Source organism: Argentina anserina, chromosome 2 (assembly GCF_933775445.1).
Source record: "Argentina anserina chromosome 2, drPotAnse1.1, whole genome shotgun sequence".
NCBI classification, from domain to species: domain Eukaryota; kingdom Viridiplantae; phylum Streptophyta; class Magnoliopsida; order Rosales; family Rosaceae; genus Argentina; species Argentina anserina.
Window position 1 is genome coordinate 26,340,798 of NC_065873.1, and position 19,741 is coordinate 26,360,538.

At 41.2% G+C, this 19,741-nt stretch overlaps 4 protein-coding genes and 1 pseudogene across 5 annotated transcripts; 4 read left to right on the forward strand and 1 right to left on the reverse strand.

Moving 5' to 3' along the window:
* Positions 1 to 655: 655 nt before the first annotated feature.
* Positions 656 to 2,862, forward strand: LOC126782830 (putative cyclin-A3-1). The gene is made up of 8 exons (XM_050508157.1): positions 656 to 1,082; positions 1,190 to 1,422; positions 1,524 to 1,599; positions 1,702 to 1,778; positions 1,890 to 1,920; positions 2,017 to 2,166; positions 2,243 to 2,377; positions 2,464 to 2,862. Exons 1-8 carry the CDS (start codon positions 756 to 758, stop codon positions 2,533 to 2,535), a joined length of 1,101 nt encoding a protein of 366 aa, XP_050364114.1. The 5' UTR covers positions 656 to 755; the 3' UTR covers positions 2,536 to 2,862.
* Positions 2,863 to 3,014: 152 nt separating this feature from the next.
* Positions 3,015 to 6,506, reverse strand: LOC126782928 (WD40 repeat-containing protein HOS15-like). The gene is made up of 14 exons (XM_050508284.1): positions 6,333 to 6,506; positions 6,106 to 6,254; positions 5,702 to 6,020; positions 5,518 to 5,612; positions 5,375 to 5,421; positions 5,130 to 5,280; positions 4,975 to 5,038; positions 4,694 to 4,852; positions 4,491 to 4,612; positions 4,073 to 4,147; positions 3,797 to 3,850; positions 3,647 to 3,720; positions 3,439 to 3,513; positions 3,015 to 3,338 (listed from the first exon to the last, which is right to left on the reverse strand). The coding sequence occupies exons 1-14, from the start codon at positions 6,391 to 6,393 to the stop codon at positions 3,119 to 3,121; spliced, it is 1,665 nt and encodes a 554-aa protein (XP_050364241.1). The 5' UTR covers positions 6,394 to 6,506; the 3' UTR covers positions 3,015 to 3,118.
* Positions 6,507 to 9,082: 2,576 nt separating this feature from the next.
* Positions 9,083 to 13,883, forward strand: LOC126784272 (uncharacterized; annotated as a pseudogene).
* Positions 13,884 to 15,776: 1,893 nt separating this feature from the next.
* On the forward strand, positions 15,777 to 17,936 carry LOC126782968 (cytochrome P450 81Q32-like). Its single transcript, XM_050508332.1, has 2 exons — positions 15,777 to 16,685; positions 17,252 to 17,936. Exons 1-2 carry the CDS (start codon positions 15,777 to 15,779, stop codon positions 17,852 to 17,854), a joined length of 1,512 nt encoding a protein of 503 aa, XP_050364289.1. The 3' UTR covers positions 17,855 to 17,936.
* Positions 17,937 to 18,809: 873 nt separating this feature from the next.
* LOC126782969 (MFP1 attachment factor 1-like) lies at positions 18,810 to 19,719 on the forward strand. 2 transcript variants are annotated; one of them, XM_050508333.1, is made up of 2 exons: positions 18,810 to 18,926; positions 19,025 to 19,719. In XM_050508333.1, exon 2 carries the CDS (start codon positions 19,034 to 19,036, stop codon positions 19,523 to 19,525), a length of 492 nt encoding a protein of 163 aa, XP_050364290.1. In that variant the 5' UTR covers positions 18,810 to 18,926; positions 19,025 to 19,033; the 3' UTR covers positions 19,526 to 19,719. The 2 variants fall into 2 exon arrangements, with proteins under 2 accessions (XP_050364290.1, XP_050364291.1); XM_050508334.1 differs by having other exon boundaries at positions 18,833 to 18,926; positions 19,032 to 19,719.
* Positions 19,720 to 19,741: the final 22 nt, after the last annotated feature.

The window sequence follows — 19,741 nt, forward strand, 5'->3', positions numbered from 1 at the left end:
CTGAAAGAGCACAGAGTACTGAGTTGAAGGAAATGTTCCACTGTTACAGAGCTGATCTGAACATTTTTTTATTTATTTTCCCGACAACAGCTGAACTGAAAGTTGAACAACTCAGAATACCGAATGAAAAAATTAACACAGATAATCAGGGGAGTCAAGTTGATTTTCCTATCAATGATGGAAGGAGCCAAGGAGGGTAGTAACTTTTTCTAGAAGAGAACCATGTGAATATCCTCATATTCAAATTAGAGGCACAATCAACTTCCGAATAAAAAATCTTACTGAATAAAGTATGTTAAATTATAAATCAAGGATTCTGATGTTCATGTAACATTGGTCATCGGTCACATTGAGTGTCCCTATAATAAAATGTAATTTATTTCCATAAACGGCAGCATTATGTAATCGAACGTGGGTGCAAGTTGTAAATAGACATAATTTAAAGGGCAAGAAAGACTTTTACTTCCAAAGCAATTGAGCTTTGAGCAGCACCAAAACGAAATCCAATTCAAAAATTGACCCAAAATTGGTTGAATTGAACCGCCGGTCGAAACTCGAAACCAAAACAAATGAAATCCAAAACTCAAAAACACAGAAGAGAGACCAAAAAGCAAGAGCGCCAAAGCTTTGGGTTTCAAAATGGCGCCCTCAATTTCTCGCTTACAAAACTCTCTCGTTTAACTCGTCACTTCTCTCTCTCTCTCTCTCCAATTATCTCACTCTTCTTTCTCTCTCCGAATCCCAGCTCTACTTCCATGGAGGAGAAAGAGAACTGCGTCCGCGTCACCCGCGCCATGAAGCGGAAGGCCGAAGAAGCCGCCGCCTCTATCGAGCGAACGCCGACCAAGGAGCGCGTCGTGCTGGGCGAGCTCCCCCGTCTCCAAAACGCCGGCGCGCCGCTCATTGAGCCTGAGCCGCAGAAGCGGAAATCCAGGACGAAATCCCGGGCCGCAAAAAAAGCGCGGACAATCATTCCGGAACTCCTGCCGCCGAAGACGGAGGAGGTCGAAACGACGCCGTCGGATCCCCAAATGTGCGAGCCATATGCTCGTGACATATACGACTATCTTCACAACCTGGAGGTATCGTACATTTCTGGGTTTTGGTTTGAAACTTTGAATTGAATGTCATTAGGGTTTAGGGTTTTAGAGCAATTGGAGCTAATGGTGGTGGTTGGTTTTGGGTTCAGGTGGATCCAAATAGAAGGCCTTTGCCTGATTACTTGGCAAAGATTCAGAAGGACATTACTGCTAATATGAGAGGAGTCTTGGTGGACTGGTTGGTGGAAGTTGCAGAGGAGTACAAGCTGCTTTCAGATACTCTCTACCTTACCGTTTCGTATGTCGATAGGTTCCTGTCCTTCAATTCTCTCAACCGGAAAATGCTTCAGTTACTTGGTGTTTCTTCGATGCTTGTTGCTTCGTAAGTACTAATATAGATGGGACTTGAGATGGTTTTGGCTTAGATTTTATTGTTGAGCTCATTGGATCATGTTGGTAATCGTGTTGTTTGTGTGGTTGTAGGAAGTATGAGGAGATCACACCTCCACATGTGGAGGAATTGTGTTACATAACAGATAATACATATACTAAGGAAGAAGTGAGTTTAGTAGTTTGTTGTCTAATCTTAGCAAGTGTTTACGTTTCTGCCGCAGTTATATAATGCAGTGCTGTAGATTGATACTTCTTGTGGTTGGAAAAGGTGTGCAAAATGGAGGCTGATATACTTAAGGTCTTGAAATTTGAATTGGGCAGTCCGACAATAAAGACGATTTTAAGGTATGTAAGTGAGGTGTTTTTATATTTCCTCCATGTTTTTGCATTTCTAATTCTCAGTTTGATTACCAATTGGACTCACTTATGTTCCTTCTCATTTGGTTGTATTTGCAGGAGATTCAATAGGGTTGCTGAAGAGGGCAAAGTAAGTGGATTCCCACTGGTCTATATCTCTGACATGTAAATTGCTTAGGAGGATTAAATTTGAGAAGCTAATCTATTGTGTTGTGCCTATCTACAGGACCCTGATTTGAATTTTGAGTTTCTAGGCTACTACCTTGCAGAGCTGAGCTTGCTAGACTACAATTGTGTCAAATTTTTGCCATCTTTGGTGGCTGCGTCTGTTGTATTTCTTACTAGATTTATCATCCATCCAAGGATATATCCATGGGTAAGTGATTGTTAAAGAGTGTACTACATTCATCAGATTGTGAGGCGGGCCATTATTGACTAGTTGATTTTTACAGACTTCATCGCTGCAACAATATGCAGGATACAAACCATCTGAGTTGAAGGAATGTGTCCTTATCATACATGACTTGTATTTGGGTAGAAGAGGAGGGTCTTTGCAAGCTATAAGAGAAAAGTACAAACGGCATAAGGTATTTAGCTGTAAAGTGTATCTTCTGATTTTGTTTTAGTTTATATCCTACGGTACTGATATGAATGATTATGTCTATGGAAACAGTTCAAATGCGTGGCAGTGATGCCTTCTCCTCCAGAGGTACCCGCATACTTCTTTGAAGATCTTATAGAATGACTGGAAGTGACCTCGAGTTTGACAGATATGATTAGTTTTGTATCGTTAGAAAATCAAGTCCCTGCGAGATCAGTGTGGAAGGGCTTCTCTTTGGTGAACACCTGCGCTCGGTGCTTTTGCTTGCTTCTGTAATCTATGCTTGGATTTGTTTTTTTTTTGTTTTTAGGATGACAAAGGTTTTGCTTACATAGTCCCATTACCTGCATTTAGCCATTTAGGTTTTGTTTAGTGGTTATAGGATTTGTTCTGCGGACAAATTGTTTAGCAGGTTGAATAGATGAATGCAGTAGGGGATGTTAAATTGTTATCCAATTGAGTGGTGTTTGTAAATAGATTGCAGTTTTTTCATATGAACCCTTTCCTGGTCATTTTCTAAAAAATCCACGCACATTATTGCTGGTATGATAATCAGTTTTGGCAGACTGAGAACACTATTTGGGGACAATTTCATACCCTTTGCTATAACCAAGGACCAAGTCTTCAACTGCAGACCCCCAAAACATTATTGGGATAGTATATAAGAAAGAATCAAAATTTTCATTGTCATCTATAAGCTACAGGGCTACAACTGAAAGAAATTGCACTACATACGGAAATCCACAACACATACATGGTTGTTGGCAAAACAAGCAGCTATCTTATCACCGTCTTTGTTCCAACAAACTTCGAATATTCCACCATTTCCGGTGTATGTTTTTAGGAGTTTACCTTCCTTCACAGACCATATGTGCATGGATTTGTCCATAGATCCACTGGCCAAGTACTCACCATTAGGGCTGAATGCAACAGAGTATACGGGATCCCTAGGTTTTTGCAAAAAAAAAAAAAAAAAAAAAAAAAACTCAGTCAATCACAGAGCTACCATTACAATGCGATTAGATATTGAATCATCAGCATTTTTACCTGTGGCCATATAAGCTGTAAATAACCGTCCCTAATTCCACATCCCAGAGTTTTACACATGAATCGAAAGAAGCACTGGTTCAAAGTAAAAGATGGAAAGCATAAGGAACACACAAGTAGTACTCCAGGACCATGTCATTTGAGTGGGATCAAACAAACATGACGATATGTACCCCTCAGACATTTAAGAAGAAGCAAACGCATTTACCTTGCTAATAGTAATTGTTGATTTGGATTATGTGAGCCAGGTCCTGAAGGACTCCACCGGATGGTATATATCTCCTACAAAGATGTCTCCATTATGTTACGAATAGGGATTCATATACCAGAAACTCACACAAGAAAAATCCACAAATACCTTAACATGTTCCTTCAAATCATGCAAACATTTGTCTTGTTTTATACTCCATATCTGAAAATTAAATAAATAAAGAATACTGTGAGTTTCTAACCCCTCCCAAGTTAACCAGAATAAAGAGATATCATGAACTGAATAATTCAAGTCTTCAAGATTATGGAGATTGGTAAGAGTGCGGAATTAACAGTCCACACTAATGATAAATTTTGATAAGAAGAGTACCATATCTCAAATACTTAAATATTTAACAATCGTGATTGATGAAGTTTACGTCACCTTTGCTGTATGATCATCAGAACAAGAAGCCAATAACAAGCCAGTCGGATCCCACTTAATAGCATTAACTTCACCCTGAAAAAGTAAAACTTTAGTAACCATCATTATCCTGGTTGGATAAAATTGAAACAACTCATGAGTTCCTTGTCTTTAAGCATATATAATTGAACGCGTGTTACTCTCACTAGAGAAGCTAAAGATATTTAATTAGTTTATTATGTAGCAGATTAGCAACCAACATCAATTATTTGGAATGGTATTGACAATATGCATACTGAACTCTCAAGTATATTGATTGTCAATACCGATCTCTCAAGTAATTTGGATTATATGTATCATGACTCATTAATGGTTCGTGAACCTAAAAATGGACAGAGCCGCTGAACACAGTTCAAATAGTAACTAAACAAGCACAAACCTGATGGCCTAAGAAAGTTTTGATTGGTTGGTTCTCTCCAACCTTACAAACATGTATTGTACCATCGGTAGAGCATGTTGCAAAAGAAGTATTGTCTCGCCAATCAACATCCAGAGTTGGAGCTGAAAAATATTTTTGACTTTGATTAACACCACACAGAAGTTAAAAATTACCAGACGCACAAACTCAAAACAGTGCTGAACCTGAATGAAATTCAAACTGTTGCTTCCATTCGCCAGTCTTTACGTCCCACACAATTGCAGTTTTATCAACACTTCCACTCAGAAGATAATCACCTTCTTTGTTCCACTTCAGAGAAAAGATTGGCCCTCTATGTCTGATCAAAGTAGACCTTAACTCTCCTGTACGAAAATCCTGCCAGTAATTAAAAAAAAAAAACTAATGATAACAAAAACCTTGGCTGATTACCGGTCAGTATCTATTAACCATAAGCGTGTAGAAAATTAAGATAAAAATAACTCACCGTCTCTACCCCATATTCTTGCTTGCCCATCATAGGAACCTGTTGCCAGCAACGTTCCATCATCCTATAAAATGATAACTACTTTAGCAAAAACAAGTGACAGAGAGAGAGAGAGTCATGCCACAATTTTCAATTGCAAATGCTTAAACACTCACATTCCAATCAAGTGTAGTCACATCCTTGCTTTTCTCGTTGGCTCTCCCTTTAAAATGCTTTAACACTGAGACATGTGCAGGTTCATTTTGCATGCTAGATCTACAACTTCCAGCGGCAATAGTCCAAATTCGAGCAGTTGAATCTCCAGAACTAAACAAAGCAATACATATGGGTAATGTCTGTAACAAAAAACCAAGGTCTCAATGCAGTAATCTAGCCAACAATGAATGACAATGTAACTCACCCCGATGCAAGAAGTGAACCTGTTGGACTCCACGCACAAGCAAATACCTGTAAAAATTAGAGGAACAATTTCATGGAACCATACTCTAGTAACTCTTCCACCATAACATAGCATTGTACAATGCAGGGACATAGTCGAAAAACCTCTGAGGTATGCCCTTCTAGAACTATGACATCACTAGTAGGAATTTCACCAGGCACGGATGATGTGCTTGGCGAGGTCTCCATTGGCTCCACCCCTGTTTCACACATGCACATACAATTCAAATGATCACAATCCGAAACCAAGTTACCATAAAACCAAATACAGCCTGCTACCGCTAATTACCTCCACCGGTTCCATTTTCTTCAGGCTGCAACTTCTCCATTTCAATGTGATCCAGATTCACCTCCTCCTTCTCTTTTCCAACTTCCTTTTCCCCATCCTTGTCCGCTTTATCACCTCCATTCTCTTCTTCTTCTTCTTCTTCTTCTTCTTCATTTCTCTCCTCCTCTACTCCCCTTTCGCTTTCCTTCTTCGACTCAGTGTTAGCAGCATTCATCCTATCCTTCTTCTCCTTCACAATTTTCTGCAACTGATACGCATCTTTTGTGATGAAATCCAACGGTTGCAGGAACGAAAAGTCATCCTCCATGTCCGCATCACTCTGTATTAGATTTACAAGCATGAATCCAGCTCCAAACTTCAAAATTCCAAAGCAGAATACTAATCAACACAAAAAAGTGACTTACACTGTTGCCTAAGTCGGCCTCCAGCTCAAGAAACTGAAGGCCTTTCTGGACGAAAGTAACAAGCGCAGCCGGCGGAACTAGGTTACCGTCAACGGTGCTCTTGTTGATTCCGGCCTCGAATCCGAAAGCATAAGCTGAATGAGTGAAGCCTGTTCAAAATCAGAGAAAACTAAATAAGAAAGAGAGCAGTTGCAATCATGATGAAGAATTGGGAAGACGAACGGAACCTGATTCGTGGAGGTAACGGAAGATGAGGTAGTTCAATTCGGCGGAGTTGATGGAGATCATCGTGGTCAATGTTGGAAGCTAGGGTTCAGGTGACGGGGTGGGCAGCCGGAATCCGCCGTTTACTTAGATGTTGAGTTGGTTAAGCGCTCTGCAAGTCTCCGGCAGTTAGGAGAGTGTGAAAAGTGTGACGCTGTTAAACTGTGAAATAAGAAAGGGACGGTGGTGATTAGTTTCGTTACAAGTCTCCGGCAGTTGAGTGGGCCTTTCAGCAGGCCCAGAATGGAAAGACTTTAATTTGGGTCTTAAATTCGGGGCAGACAACCCTTATGCCATTTTTCCCGTTTTTCTATTCTCTAAGAGTTTTATTTATAAAAAAATGATTTATATATGAAAATTATGAAATCAACCTGGTGGTGATGGAGAATATAAGAGTGCAGAGATGAACCGATCAATGGAATTTCAAATGCTTCATGGACCGAAAGACTAATGCGTTGGAAGTCCAGAGAACGTTGCAGCTCATTTCCCACAAACGTTTATTATACAACAGTTATGTTGCTGGAAACCAGCGTTCGAATTAGTTTAGTATGAGTTTGACTGTTTTTTACATGATTTATAGACATATTTACGTAGATGAAACTGAATAACAATGTTGCCACTAAGTAGTGAGTGCATAGTAATTTTGTTTGATAATACGTGACTAACTATGACCTATGAGTTTTTGAATTTTGGATTTGGCCTCGCTAGATTCTTTACTCTTGAGAAACTACTACTATAAATACTCATAACGCCAAGTGTGTAGAGCCAAGCATGTCCCTTTGTCCCCCATTGTTGAAGACGTACGCTTTTCAGTCTCCATGCATGGCTTTGCTACTGGTTGATTTCAAATCATATCATATCATGTGAAAAGTAAGAAGAATCCTCCAGTACAGCGCAGCTCCACCAGTCAAGGTGGCGTATAAGACAATCAAAAGATGATCAATTCGACTATTCCTCTTCCTCCTCCCCCGGTCTATTTCACTCATTCATTGGGAACCCTCAAAAAAGAAGGAAAGGAACATCGGGAAGGCTCACGCCCAATCGCTAACCCACGCATGATATGACCACTCAAACCCGTTTCTACTTTACCTCTATAAACCTCTTTACGTCTCGTCCTACGTCCTTGAGATAATTTTCCCGGCAATAATAAACCTTATATATATTTTCTGAGAAGATACGTCCTTATATATTTCTTATTTCTATTTGCCGGACACTAATTATTCAGTAAATAGTTAAAATCAATGACTTATATATAGATGCACGATGGCAAAACAGACGGCTAAAATTTGCTTCACATTGTTGTGCGTACAATGAAACCATTTCTGGTGTTTGTAATTGTACCTGATCATGGTCACATGCAGAGAATGGGAAGCCTTGGGTTCCTTTGTCTAGTTTGAGTAGTAGGGTTAGCTTCCGAAGACGACAGGCAAAACCCAGACAAAGAAGAAGGCACAAGAGCCAAGATGTGTATACCTTATTGCCTTATATAGGGCTTGGACTGAGCCAGACTCAGACCCTTGAAACAGAAAGCCAGATAAAAAGCAAGATGTGTGAAAAAGAGTTCTCGTGAAGCACAAAGAATAATTTTCCAAAATACAAAAGCTTAGTAGTGTTCGTCTCGTGCGAAGTGTCCCTTGTTTGCAGGGCGTACTCAATACCACCACCTCCACCTTTTAATCAACTTTTCCCTTGTCTAGCTACTTCGTTCTTCCAAACCTTGCCAAAGCTCTCACAAAGCCATATAGCTTTTCCATGGTGTTTCCTCTTTCGTTCTTCGATTACAAAATGGAGTTACAGCGGAGAATGATAGGGCTGGTGTTTCTGGCAGTGCTAGTTTCTGGGCATAAGGAAAATACGACGACAACTACAGCACCAGTTGTTCGTGATCAGCGGCAGTACTCGTCGGCAAATCAGCTGGAAGCAAAGCAAGAGCTAAACGAGGAGAAGAAGAGGGCGCGCTTAAGACACCACTACTCATTTGAAGCCTTCTTTGCAGACAAGAGGAGAGTTCCTAACGCATCAGACCCGCTTCATAATCGTTGAAGCTAGCAAGCCATGTCCAGCCTCGCAGCAGCAACATCGTTTGGAGATGTGGAAGTAGTAGGTTAGTGCTGTTGATGCATATATATGCTCGATCAGAGATTTCTGCATTATGTCGATGAACAATGTTTTGGGGTTAAGGGATTGTGACTTGTGAGCATAATGTGTTCGGGGTTTACAGGGTTGTCTGGATCTGTTATTTATAGTTCGTACACCATATTAACATATGTAAATTTATTGTTCATCATGCTCAAAGGTCAAATTTGAAAGCTCTTCTTTCATCTTGCGTCATTTTTCCATCCTTCCGATTGTGATCACCTCGATGTGTTCATGTTCCCATCGACTGTTTAAAAAAAGTAACTTGCTTCCCATGATAGAGATTCTGTGACTTGCAGAGACTCCTATTGGAAATTAATTTGCCCTTTCCATGCAGTTCCACTCCATTTGGCATGTGGTCAGTTGGGCTTCCTTAATTGGATTCTCTTGCTGCATTGTTGGTCCATTGGGCTGTCATATGAGGCCCAAGAGATTGTTTTTTAAATTTAAACCTGATGATGATCCGATGTCAAACCAGAGCACTAAGACTGGTCCTACTCCGGCTGCTATGGATCCGGCTGCTACACCCCATTTGGTTCTGTCTTGTAGTTCCTTTGTCTTATTCCCACTGAACATACAAAAACCAAGAACATTGAACTTGAAGTGATAAAAAAAATGGGTGATCCCTTATTGTACAGTTTAGCTGTTACCGTCTTTGCTCTGCTTCTCATCAACTTTTTCAGAACCAAGAGTTCACCAATGTATAAGAATCTGCCCCCAAGTCCACCTTGCTTTCCTATAATCGGTCACCTCCATCTTCTCAGACAACCTATCCACCGAACCCTCCAATCTCTCTCTGCAAAATACGGCAAACTCCAACTTCTCCGGTGGGGCACACGGAGAGTTCTCTTGGTCACCTCCCCTTCGATCGCCGAAGAATGCTTCACAAAGCACGATGTCCTTTTCTCCAATCGCCCACTCCTGGTCGCCGGGAAACAGTTCCACTACAACTACAGAACCGTCGTCATGGCTCCCTACGGCGACCTCTGGCGCAACCTCCGCCGCATTACGACCCTCGAGTTCTTCTCCCCATCTCGGCTCGCCATGTTTTCAAGTATCAGGCAAGATGAAGTAAGGTTGTTACTCGATCGTGTCTTGCAGAGTTGCCAGGGTAAGACAGCAACCAAACTTGAGCTCAAATCCAAGTTCACCGATTTTTCCTTTAATGCCATGACCATGATGATTTTGGGAAAGCGGTATCACCGCGAAGATGCTGGAGATGCAGAAGACGTTAAGCAGTTCCGAGAAGTGCTTAGGGATGTAATTGAATTAAACGGGGCAACAAATTTGGTAGACTTTTTGCCATTTTTGCAGTGGATTGATGTATCAGGAATGGAGAAGAAGATGGTGAGCGTAATGGCCTAGACAGACAGGTTTTTACAGGCTTTAGTTTCTGATAGTCGTAAACTTGTGTCATCTAATTCTGATCAATGTAATGGAGGAGAAGTTCGGAAGTTGCTGATTGATAACCTACTTCTGATGCAACAAACAGAACCACAGCTCTACACAGATGAAGTAATTAAAGGCCTCATTCTGGTAACTAATTCCTTAACCTTCTCTTAGCTAATTTTTTTTTATCGAGATCATATAGTTTCCTCAAATGCTTTCTGCGGCCAGAGACTAATGTTAGTAATAATGTTAGCTTCAGTTCTCGCAACAGCTAGCTTTATGTTGTTGGTGATCATAGACAGTGTACAAAGTTTTGTATTAATAGACTAAAACTACCTGTAGGTGTTGGTGGCTGGGATTGAGACTGGGGCAGTAGCCATGGAATGGGCAATGTCACTTCTATTAAACCATCCAGATAAATTGGATCGAGTAAGGGCGGAAATGGATGCCGAAGTCGGGCAAGAACGTCTGTTGGATGAGAGACTTTCCCAATCTGAAGTACCTACAAAATGTGATCAATGAGACGCTTCGGTTGTATCCTTCTTTTCCGCTGTTAGGAGCTCGTGAAACCTCTGAGGATTGTGTAGTAGGCGGTTTTGATGTGCCTCGTGGTACAATGATGATTATTAATGGATGGGCCATTCACAGGGATCCTGAGTTTTGGGATGAGCCAACCCAATTCAAGCCGGAGAGATTTGAAGGGTGGAGTACTAGTGAAGGTTCTGGAGAGTATCGGCCGCTAATTCCATATGGTGGTGGAAGGCGAGGATGTCCGGGAGCCGGCCTAGCCAACCGGATGATTGCGTTGGTAGTAGGTATCTTGATTCAGTCGTTTGAGTGGGAGAGGATTGGTGAAGAGAAGGTGGACATGAGTGAAGGTTTAGGCCTCACCTTGCCTAAGCTCAAGCCATTGGAAGCCTTGTGCAAACCACGGCGCTTGATGCAAAGGCTTCAGTGCGGAAATTAGGCATGAAAGAAAACGCCACAAGCTTATATCATTCGGTCGTGTCTTGTACACCTTGTAATTGAAGAATACTTGCCATGAAGAGGTTGTGCTCTGAAGAATAGGCTCCACAAGTCACCAGCCCCCAACGTACCTAGCTACTTTGCTCTCATTTCTGGAATGCCTTCTGTTTTGTTCTAGTTTTCCTTTTGCTATATTCTCGTTGCTCTAGTACACTACTATTTTCTACCCAAGTTGTTATGGAATTCCGCAATTCCCTTTTTACATGGCACATGGCACATGGCACATGGCATCCATTTCCTTAAGGAACAAACGACCAGATCGATCCTCAACATAATGTCCAAACGTTGTGGTTCGGCGAATCTTACATGTATTTTATTGCCGTTCACCAGATACCCGATAACAAAAAAATGGCAAGCTAGGAATGGTCTGCTTCCATTCCAGAGTCGAGACTAAACGTGGAAGTGTTCCTATAAAGGACCGGGGATATATAATATATTCTGGTGGATGTCTGATCATTACTGGACTAAAGCCAATTCCAGAACCCAGACTGAGAAAAAAAGAACCAAACGGCTCCTTTGAAACAAAATGGGAGATTCACTCTTGTTCAGTGCTTTAGCTTTCATCATCTTCATCGCTCTCATTTACAAGCTCTTCATATCCAAGAAACAAAAATACCACAACCTTCCCCCAAGCCCTCTCTCACTTCCGATCATCGGCCACCTCCATCTCCTAAAGCAGCCAGTTCACCGAACCCTGCAAGCTCTCTCGGAAAGCTACGGTAGAGTCCTACTCCTCCAGTGGGGCTCACGACAAGTCCTCCTCGTCACCTCCCCTTCCGCAGCTGAAGAATGCTTCACCAAAAACGACATCGTCTTCACCAACCGCCCCCGCATGCTCGCCGGGAAAGTCTTCCACTACGACTACACCACCGTCTCCTTCGCTCCCCACGGCGACCTCTGGCGAAATCTCCGCCGCGTCGTGACTCTAGAGCTCTTCTCTTCCTCTCGTCTCGCGGCGTTTCAGACCGTCAGAGAGGAAGAAGTCGGGGTGGTTCTCGATCAGATCATGAGGAGAACCATCGGCAACAATGGCATGAGAAGTGTGGATCTAAAGACCAAGTTCTTGGAACTCTCGTTCAATGCCATGACGATGACGATGGTGGGGAGAAGGTTTTACGGCGAAGATGTGGTAGACCAGGCCGAGGCTAAAAATCTCAGGGAGCTCATTAAGGAAGGGGTGGAGCTATCTGCAACAACAAACTTGGGAGACTTTTTGCCGTTCATGCAGTGGATGGATATTATGGGATTGGAGAAGAAGATGGTAGGGTTGTCGCGGAGGATGGACAAGTTCTTGCAGGGTTTGCTGGACGATCGTCGGAAAATCATGGCAGTCAATTCTGTTCGCGGGACAGTTCAGGCTAAGAGTAAGTTTATGATTGATAACTTGTTGGCACTGCAAGAAACAGAACACAACTACTACACCGACGATATTATCAAGGGCATCATTATGGTACATAATTCGCTTCCATTGATTTCTTATTAACTTAAAAACGTAGTAGTTGTGAGAAACTTGACTTCTTTCCTCGCTTATGTTTAACCTCATTACCCACTACATGCAAGACATTGATCAAACTTGATCCGAAGGCTAGGTTATTGACAACATGCAGATTAAATTGGATCAGATGGTCATATGTCTTCCTCTTTTTCAGTATCTACTATCTAGTTGTTCAAATATCTTAGTCACGCGTCACGTCGTGCATAATTTGTTATGGGTAAAAGTTCTGATAAGGTTGAAATATTTGCCGGCCGAACCCAAGAACAAATAAAGTAGTTGAAAGATATGCATATTTATAAAATTGTTGCGCCAAAGTCCAAGGATAAGAGATATACAGATAGTTACGTACATTAATTAGCTAGTGAGTCTTCTTATGTTTTCTAGCAAATTTTCTTATGTTAATTAAAGTCAAGCATGAGTAATTTGATTCGAATATTTGTAACAGTAGCTGGTACATATATAGTTGGTTTGGCCACATTCAATAAGATACTTGAAGCATTTCTTATAGATACCATAATCAATATGAACAAAACATAAGAGACGTCCTCAATGTAAGATTCTTTCTCCAACCAACCGTGACTTCATTTACTCGAATCCATTCGTTGAAATCTGGTTAATTGTTAACAGTTTAGATATGAAAATGTTTACTCACTCAGTCACTCGTGAATAAATCTAGCTAGCTTGCATTGCAAAGTCGCTACTGATTGCATAACTGTAGGTGTTACTGGTGGCTGGGACTGACACGGCATCAACGACCATGGAATGGGCAATGGCACTATTGCTAAACAACCCAGAAAAGATGAACAAAGTACGAGCTGAGATAGACGCAATGATTGGTGAAGATCGTCTATTGAGTGAGCAAGACTTGCCGAAATTGAATTATTTGCAAAATGTGATCACGGAGGCACTTCGCTTGCACCCACCTGTTCCACTCCTAGTGCCTCGTGAAGCTTCCGAAGATTGTGTTGTAGGGGGATTTGATATTCCGCGGGGTACAATGCTAGTGATCAATGCATGGGCGATTCATAGAGACCCTGCGTACTGGGAGGACCCGACGGAATTCAAGCCGGAGAGGTTTGAGGGATTGAGCAGTGAAGGTGGTGAGGGATATAAGGTACTCCCATTTGGTGCAGGACGGCGAGGTTGTCCCGGGGATGTTCTAGCCAAACGGTTTATTGCATTGGCACTGGGAACCCTTGTTCAGTCGTTTGAGTGGGAGAGGATTAGTGATGAGAAAGTGGACATGAGTGAAGGGTTGGGTCTTACAATGCCAAGGATCCATCCCTTGGAGGCTTTCTGCAGACCACGCCCTGTTATTGAGGCTTCAATGTAAACATAGGATGTGAAGACCAAATAAGAGCCCAAATGTTAAATCCCTCGTACTTGTGTGTCCTGCATAACCAGGAAATTATATTATGTATGAAGACAAGTCAACAAAGTTAATATGTGAAGAGCTTTCCTTTGATTAGATCTATATGTCTTGAGCTTACACATATATGAATCCACTAGCTAGAGGCAATCGTTGTGTTATTACTTATATTTTACGTAACAATGTCTATACATAGTATATAGTTATATACCATCAGGACGAATACGATCACCACGTACAACCTACGTACGTACTGCAAAAATTGTTACGTAGTTGAGCACTTGCACATTCATATCTATATCCAAATCGAATAAGCTATAGAAACGTTTGCCTTTTGGATCCACGTACAAAGCTAATAAATGGGGTAGCTAGGTTGCTATATATATCCACAGGAAAAATGTCAGAACAAGAGAAAAACCGATTCAAAGCATATCATACGCATGCATGGTTTGAAACTTTGAATTCATTTATAGCGCAGCATGCATATGATGTTGTCAAAGGGCCTGAGTGCCTGATGACATGCTATATATATCCTTCAATTAGCTACTCGATCTGCAGTCACCGAATCGAAATCGATATCTTCAGCCGGAAGGAATGATATAATATAACGATGCCTTTGATGATATTGCAGGAGTAATGAAGCTTATCGATTGGGATGAACTGAATGCCAGCGCAGGGTTGCCAGTTATGTTGGCATAGAACCTGTAGGCTTTATCTGCGGAAATTCTATGTAAACTCAAAATATCGTCAAATTGAAAGTCAATTATGCATTATGCTTTAAAATTTATACGATACGTAAAGATGTGATGCGAAAATATGGCCAAAGAGTGAGCCGATATATATAGAGGGCTCTTCTACTAATTGATCCATTTTTAGGTCTTTTAAAAGAATATGTCACTTAACAAACTTCTTCATTTTAAAGGTTTTTATGGCTTTTCAATATCTCCATTGTTCAACATTTAGAGGCTAATGTAAAAATCACATCTATAAAATTTCAGCCAAAATGGAGGTGTTTAAGACACTTAAATTGGCATTTAATCTTATAAACATGAACGGTTCAAGTTTGACAGAGTTGGTGCGTTCACTGCTTTCGCAAAGTTTGATACCTTAACGATCACTAATTTAGCTGAAATTTTATAGAAGTAATTTACACATTAAACCATAAATTTGAACTGTGAAGATATGAAAATATAATCAAAAAATTAGTTAATGAGCTATCCATTTAAAATACCCAGAAATATATCTCTCTTTAAAAGGGGGCTAATATATATATTTTAGTGTAATGAGGCTTCATCTACGGTATATGGTCGGCGGAAAGAAAAAACACATTTGCCTTTCACGTCACTGTGTGAATTAAAAGTCCATATATACTTCTCTATAATTAATGTACATAAATGTTCGAGGACTTTGGGTATAAAGTGTTCCATTTTTCCTCATTTTCTCTCTTTCTATACTTAGCAGGTAGGATTTTTCTTACTCAACTTAGAAAATGATAGAAATTTTATCAATTCTCACTAAAAAAATTAGAAAAATTAAGGAAATAAAGAGAATTTGATGCTGAATGATTTGCTTTTCTTCTTTTAGGTTCTTACTCCCATGTATCGAAAATGATTGAATATCTTTCCTTGTTCGAATCTCAGTGCCATTGAGAACGGACCATTGAGGAAAGCCAAAGAGTAAGACTACATGAATGTGAGCTGCTAGAAAGGGACCATTGCATATTTAACGAATTCTGGTTTGATTTCAACAAGATGATTCCCATTAATGGAGTAATCTACAGCATTTTTTTTAATGTTCATGACCTCGCCGCTTTGAAAATCGTCATCAAAACTACAATTGGTAGTCACCAATCTGATAACGTCACCACCCTTTTGGGTAAACTTGGCTAGCTGTTTGATCTCATGAATGACAATGATCTCCACTAAGCTCTATAAAACTAAATTGATCAAGGTCCTGCTCGTTGAACAAACTATAATCACTCTCTATCTACTCATGGAAGAATTTATCTGGCTATGCACGAGCTTAGCTTTCTTCCTCATTGTGTTTGCCTGTAAGTTCATCACACAAAACCCTAAAAAAATACTACCACCGAGCCCACCTTCAATCCCTATCATAGGACATCTCCACTTGCTCAGAAACAAGAAAGAACCTCTTCACCGAACTTTCCATAATCTCGCTCAAAAATACGGCCCCGTTCTGTTTCTCCGGCTGGGGTATCGTAACCTGCTTGTAGTCTCCTCACCATCTGCGGTCGAAGAATGCTTCATCAAGAATGACGTCGTATTCGCCAACCGTCCGCGGTCGCTTGCCGGAAAGCACTTGAACTACAACTACAAGTCGTTAATATGGGCACCTTATGGTGATTATTGGCGCACCCTCCGACGCCTGACCACCTTGGAGCTCTTCTCGACAAAGCAGCTCAGCATGCTCGTCGAGTTTCGAAAGGAGGAGGTTCATGTTTTTCTGAAGGAGCTGGTAAGAGATTGTGGCACTGACTCATGGACAAAGGTGGAGTTGAGACACCGACTAAAAAAACTCAGTTTCAACGTCCTGATGCAAATGATAGGAGGGAAGAGGTATTATAGTGAAGATGAGGCGGACCAGGAGGCAAGGCGGTTTAGGGAGTTGATGAAGGAGTTGTTGCAGATTCATGGGCTATCAAATCTTAATGACTTTTTCCCGGTTCTACAGTTGGTGGATTTTCAAGGTGTGGAGAAGAGGATGATGGAGTTGATGAAGAAGATGGATGGATTTTTTCAAAGCTTGATCGACCAGCAAAGAAGGACGAGAAGTGATGGGGATTGTATCGAGACAAAGCCTACGTTGATCGATATTATGCTCTCTTTGCAACAGCAAGATCCTGAGTTCTATACTGACGAAACCATGAAAGGTGTTATCACTGTAAGTACATGCATATATGAGATTCTGCTCTTCAATAGTGGTACGGTCTACTAAAAATAGCTTTAGCCTTTAGGGTTTAAATGATTAATTCTCTAACATTATAATACGACTATTCGAGAAGGGTAAAACGTTATCCATGCCATGCCTGCAAACACTTACACAAGAGTGAGTACGCAGACGTTCTATTACAGAATCTTAATTATATGTATTTTAGTTGATAATCATTTTCTCACGGATTCTTAGTTTTCAACGAGTCCAACAGTAAACATGCATGTGTACATGGAATATGTCATTCAAAATTGTATGCTCAAATTCCTAGTCACTATACGTACGGAGTCAAAAAAATGAGGGATTTGTTATGTGTAATGTTTTTATCTGTGTACTTTAAAAAAATAGTTGTATAATGTTATGTATAATGCTCAGAAATTTGCCGTACAAAAGTTGTATATATGGTGGAAAAATTTGGTGATATAACTACATGCATAAGCTCTTACATTTCTATAAATGGTGGAGAATTTTGATCTTTGGATTAAGGTTGAATTTTCTTGATATTTCAAAATGTGTAGACAATACTACGTGCCGGAACTGAATCAGCATCCACGGCCGTTGAATGGACAATGGCACTCCTTCTCAACCATCCAAACGAAATGGACAAGGCCCGAGCTGAAATCGAAGCTAATGTTGGACAAGAACGACTGTTAGATGAAGCAGATTTGCCGAGACTAGAATACATGCAGAAAATATACACAGAGTCGATGAGGTTATTTCCACCAGCTCCACTTCTTGTGCCGCACGAATCCTCCGAGGAATGCACAATCAGTGGTTTCCATGTACCCCGCGGTACGCAGCTTTTGGTAAACGCTTGGAGCATTCATAGAGATCCAGACCTGTGGGAGTCTTCAACCAAATTTATGCCTGAGCGATTTGATAGCGGAAAGAGTCACGAAGGATTTAAGATGATTCCTTTCGGCGTTGGGAGAAGAGCTTGTTCTGGAGCTCCATTGGGAAAAAGACTGATGGGGATGGTGTTGGGAGCCTTGATTCAATGTTTTGAATGGGAGAGGATAGATGGGGAAGTGATTGACATGGCCGAGGGGTTATTTCAGTCCATGTCAAAAGCTGAGCCCTTCAAGGCCCTCTGCAAACCGCGCCCTTATGCGATAATCTGACTTCGGTCAATATAGGATGAACTTGTTATAAGAGAATTATTCTCAGTAATTTCCTAAGGTATAGTGTCTTAATTAGTATAGATTAAGTCTAAATAAGAAAATATATATATAATTCTGATTCTATGGGTTGTATTACATCAAGTCTATATAAATGGATAACATATGTGTCTTTTATTTGGGTCACATTTCAAACATAGTAACCGTAGAGCATGAATCATTTATTTGTTGGCTAAATTATAAGGATTATGTTATTCACACTGACTATTTTTATATTTACGGAGCTTATCTAATTTTCAGTAACCATAATTCTGTTATATTTACAAATTCACTACTTGCATTATACATGCATGAGATGTTCTACGTGAGATATACCAATAGCACCACCCAAAATATACGAAAGGTGTGATTACATTTATTTTATTTGAATGTTCCACCTCATTAATTCGTTGATAGGAGGGAAAGAATAGAGAAGGGTTTTGTAACCGTCAAAGGTTATGCAGACAATTTGAAATTGAGCACTGAAGAGAATTTGGTAAACAGATTAAACACGATCTATAGAACAATCAGCCAAACAACACCTCAATTAGGGCCTCATTCTAAATTTTCATAATTCAATTATGGAGATCATGACATTGTTACCCATGTAATCAAGCACCAACCAGTCCATAACAACTTTAGCTCTCGTGCAAGATGTTTTTTTTTTGTTCATACAAAACTCAAATATTATAACAAGTTTGTTGCGAGTCGAACTCACGACCTCCCGCATGGAAAGAGAAAAGTTGTGCCGATAGATCTAATGGGACTGGGCTCGTGTAATATGTTCTGACGTTACATTTTGAATGGCACTTCAGTCACTTATATGAAGAGCGTATAACCCGTGAAGGCGCAAATGTGAAACCTTGCTAGTGCTAAGAGATGAAGCCCAATGCCCAATACAACCCTTGGTTTTGAAGGTAGAGGAGATAAAATAAGAACAGAAGGATAAAAGGTAAAGCATCAACACACACATTTCAGTCTCAGCTCTCAGCTCTCAGCTCTCACTATCCAGCGTCGACAATTTAAACCTTCTAAGGTAACCCATCCCTAAAATCTCTCCTATAACTTCACCTCACTCCACTCCATTCCTCTCTCACATTTCAATTCCATTTTTCCTTTTCATAAATCTTGAAGCTTCCAGAAATGTCCGACGCCGATAGCACCGTCGAGGTCGACTCCCATGACCCACCCAAGCAGGACTCACAGGATCGGAAGCCGTCCTCCGCCTCCCCCAACTACAGCCTCTGGCCGCCGACCGAGCGCACCCGCAACGCCGTCGTCGACCGTCTCATCGAGACCCTCACCACTCCCTCCCCTCTCTCCAGACGCTACGGCACCTTGTCCGCCGACGAGGCCGACTCCCAGGCGCGCCTCATCGAGCAAGACGCCTTCGCCGCCGCCGGTGGCTCCGCCGCCACCGAGGTCAGCGGCGAGTCCGGGATGAAGATCCTCCAGATCTACTCTAAGGAGATCAGCAGGCGCATGCTCGAGGTCGTCAAGGCTAAGAACGCCGATGCTTCTGCTGCTGAGAACGGCGCCTCCGAGACTGGTAGCGACGCCGCCGCCGCCGTTGAGGAGAAAGATGCTTCTACTGCTGCGTCCGGTGAGGAGGTGAAGGCTGAGGAGTCGACCTGATCTGCGTCAGTGTTAGGCATTTCTAGCTTTGATATTTAGTATTGAGATCTATTTGGCACCTATTATGGATTTCTTATGATGCCTCATCTATTACAGTTTAAATATTTAGGTGTTTTCGCAATGTGCTTCGGTATTCTCTGTTTTGTATAATGTGGTGGTTTGGTGATTGAGTATGGATCCGGTCTGTTAAGAGATGCTTTGGCTAAATCAATATGA

Excerpts from the sequence above, each read along its gene's own strand:
- LOC126782969 (XM_050508333.1), top strand. The coding sequence starts at position 19,034 with ATGTCCGACGCCGATAGCACCGTCGAGGTCGACTCCCATGACCCACCC.
- LOC126782928 (XM_050508284.1), bottom strand. The coding sequence starts at position 6,393 with ATGATCTCCATCAACTCCGCCGAATTGAACTACCTCATCTTCCGTTAC. Across the intron at positions 6,021-6,105 it reads AGGCCGACTTAGGCAACAGT|AGTGATGCGGACATGGAGGA; the intron begins GTAAGTCACTTT and ends AATCTAATACAG. Across the intron at positions 5,281-5,374 it reads GGTTCACTTCTTGCATCGGG|TTCTGGAGATTCAACTGCTC; the intron begins GTGAGTTACATT and ends TGCTTTGTTTAG.
- LOC126782830 (XM_050508157.1), top strand. The coding sequence starts at position 756 with ATGGAGGAGAAAGAGAACTGCGTCCGCGTCACCCGCGCCATGAAGCGG. Across the intron at positions 1,083-1,189 it reads ACTATCTTCACAACCTGGAG|GTGGATCCAAATAGAAGGCC; the intron begins GTATCGTACATT and ends TTTTGGGTTCAG. Across the intron at positions 2,378-2,463 it reads AAAAGTACAAACGGCATAAG|TTCAAATGCGTGGCAGTGAT; the intron begins GTATTTAGCTGT and ends CTATGGAAACAG.
- LOC126782968 (XM_050508332.1), top strand. The coding sequence starts at position 15,777 with ATGGAAGAATTTATCTGGCTATGCACGAGCTTAGCTTTCTTCCTCATT. Across the intron at positions 16,686-17,251 it reads CCATGAAAGGTGTTATCACT|ACAATACTACGTGCCGGAAC; the intron begins GTAAGTACATGC and ends CAAAATGTGTAG.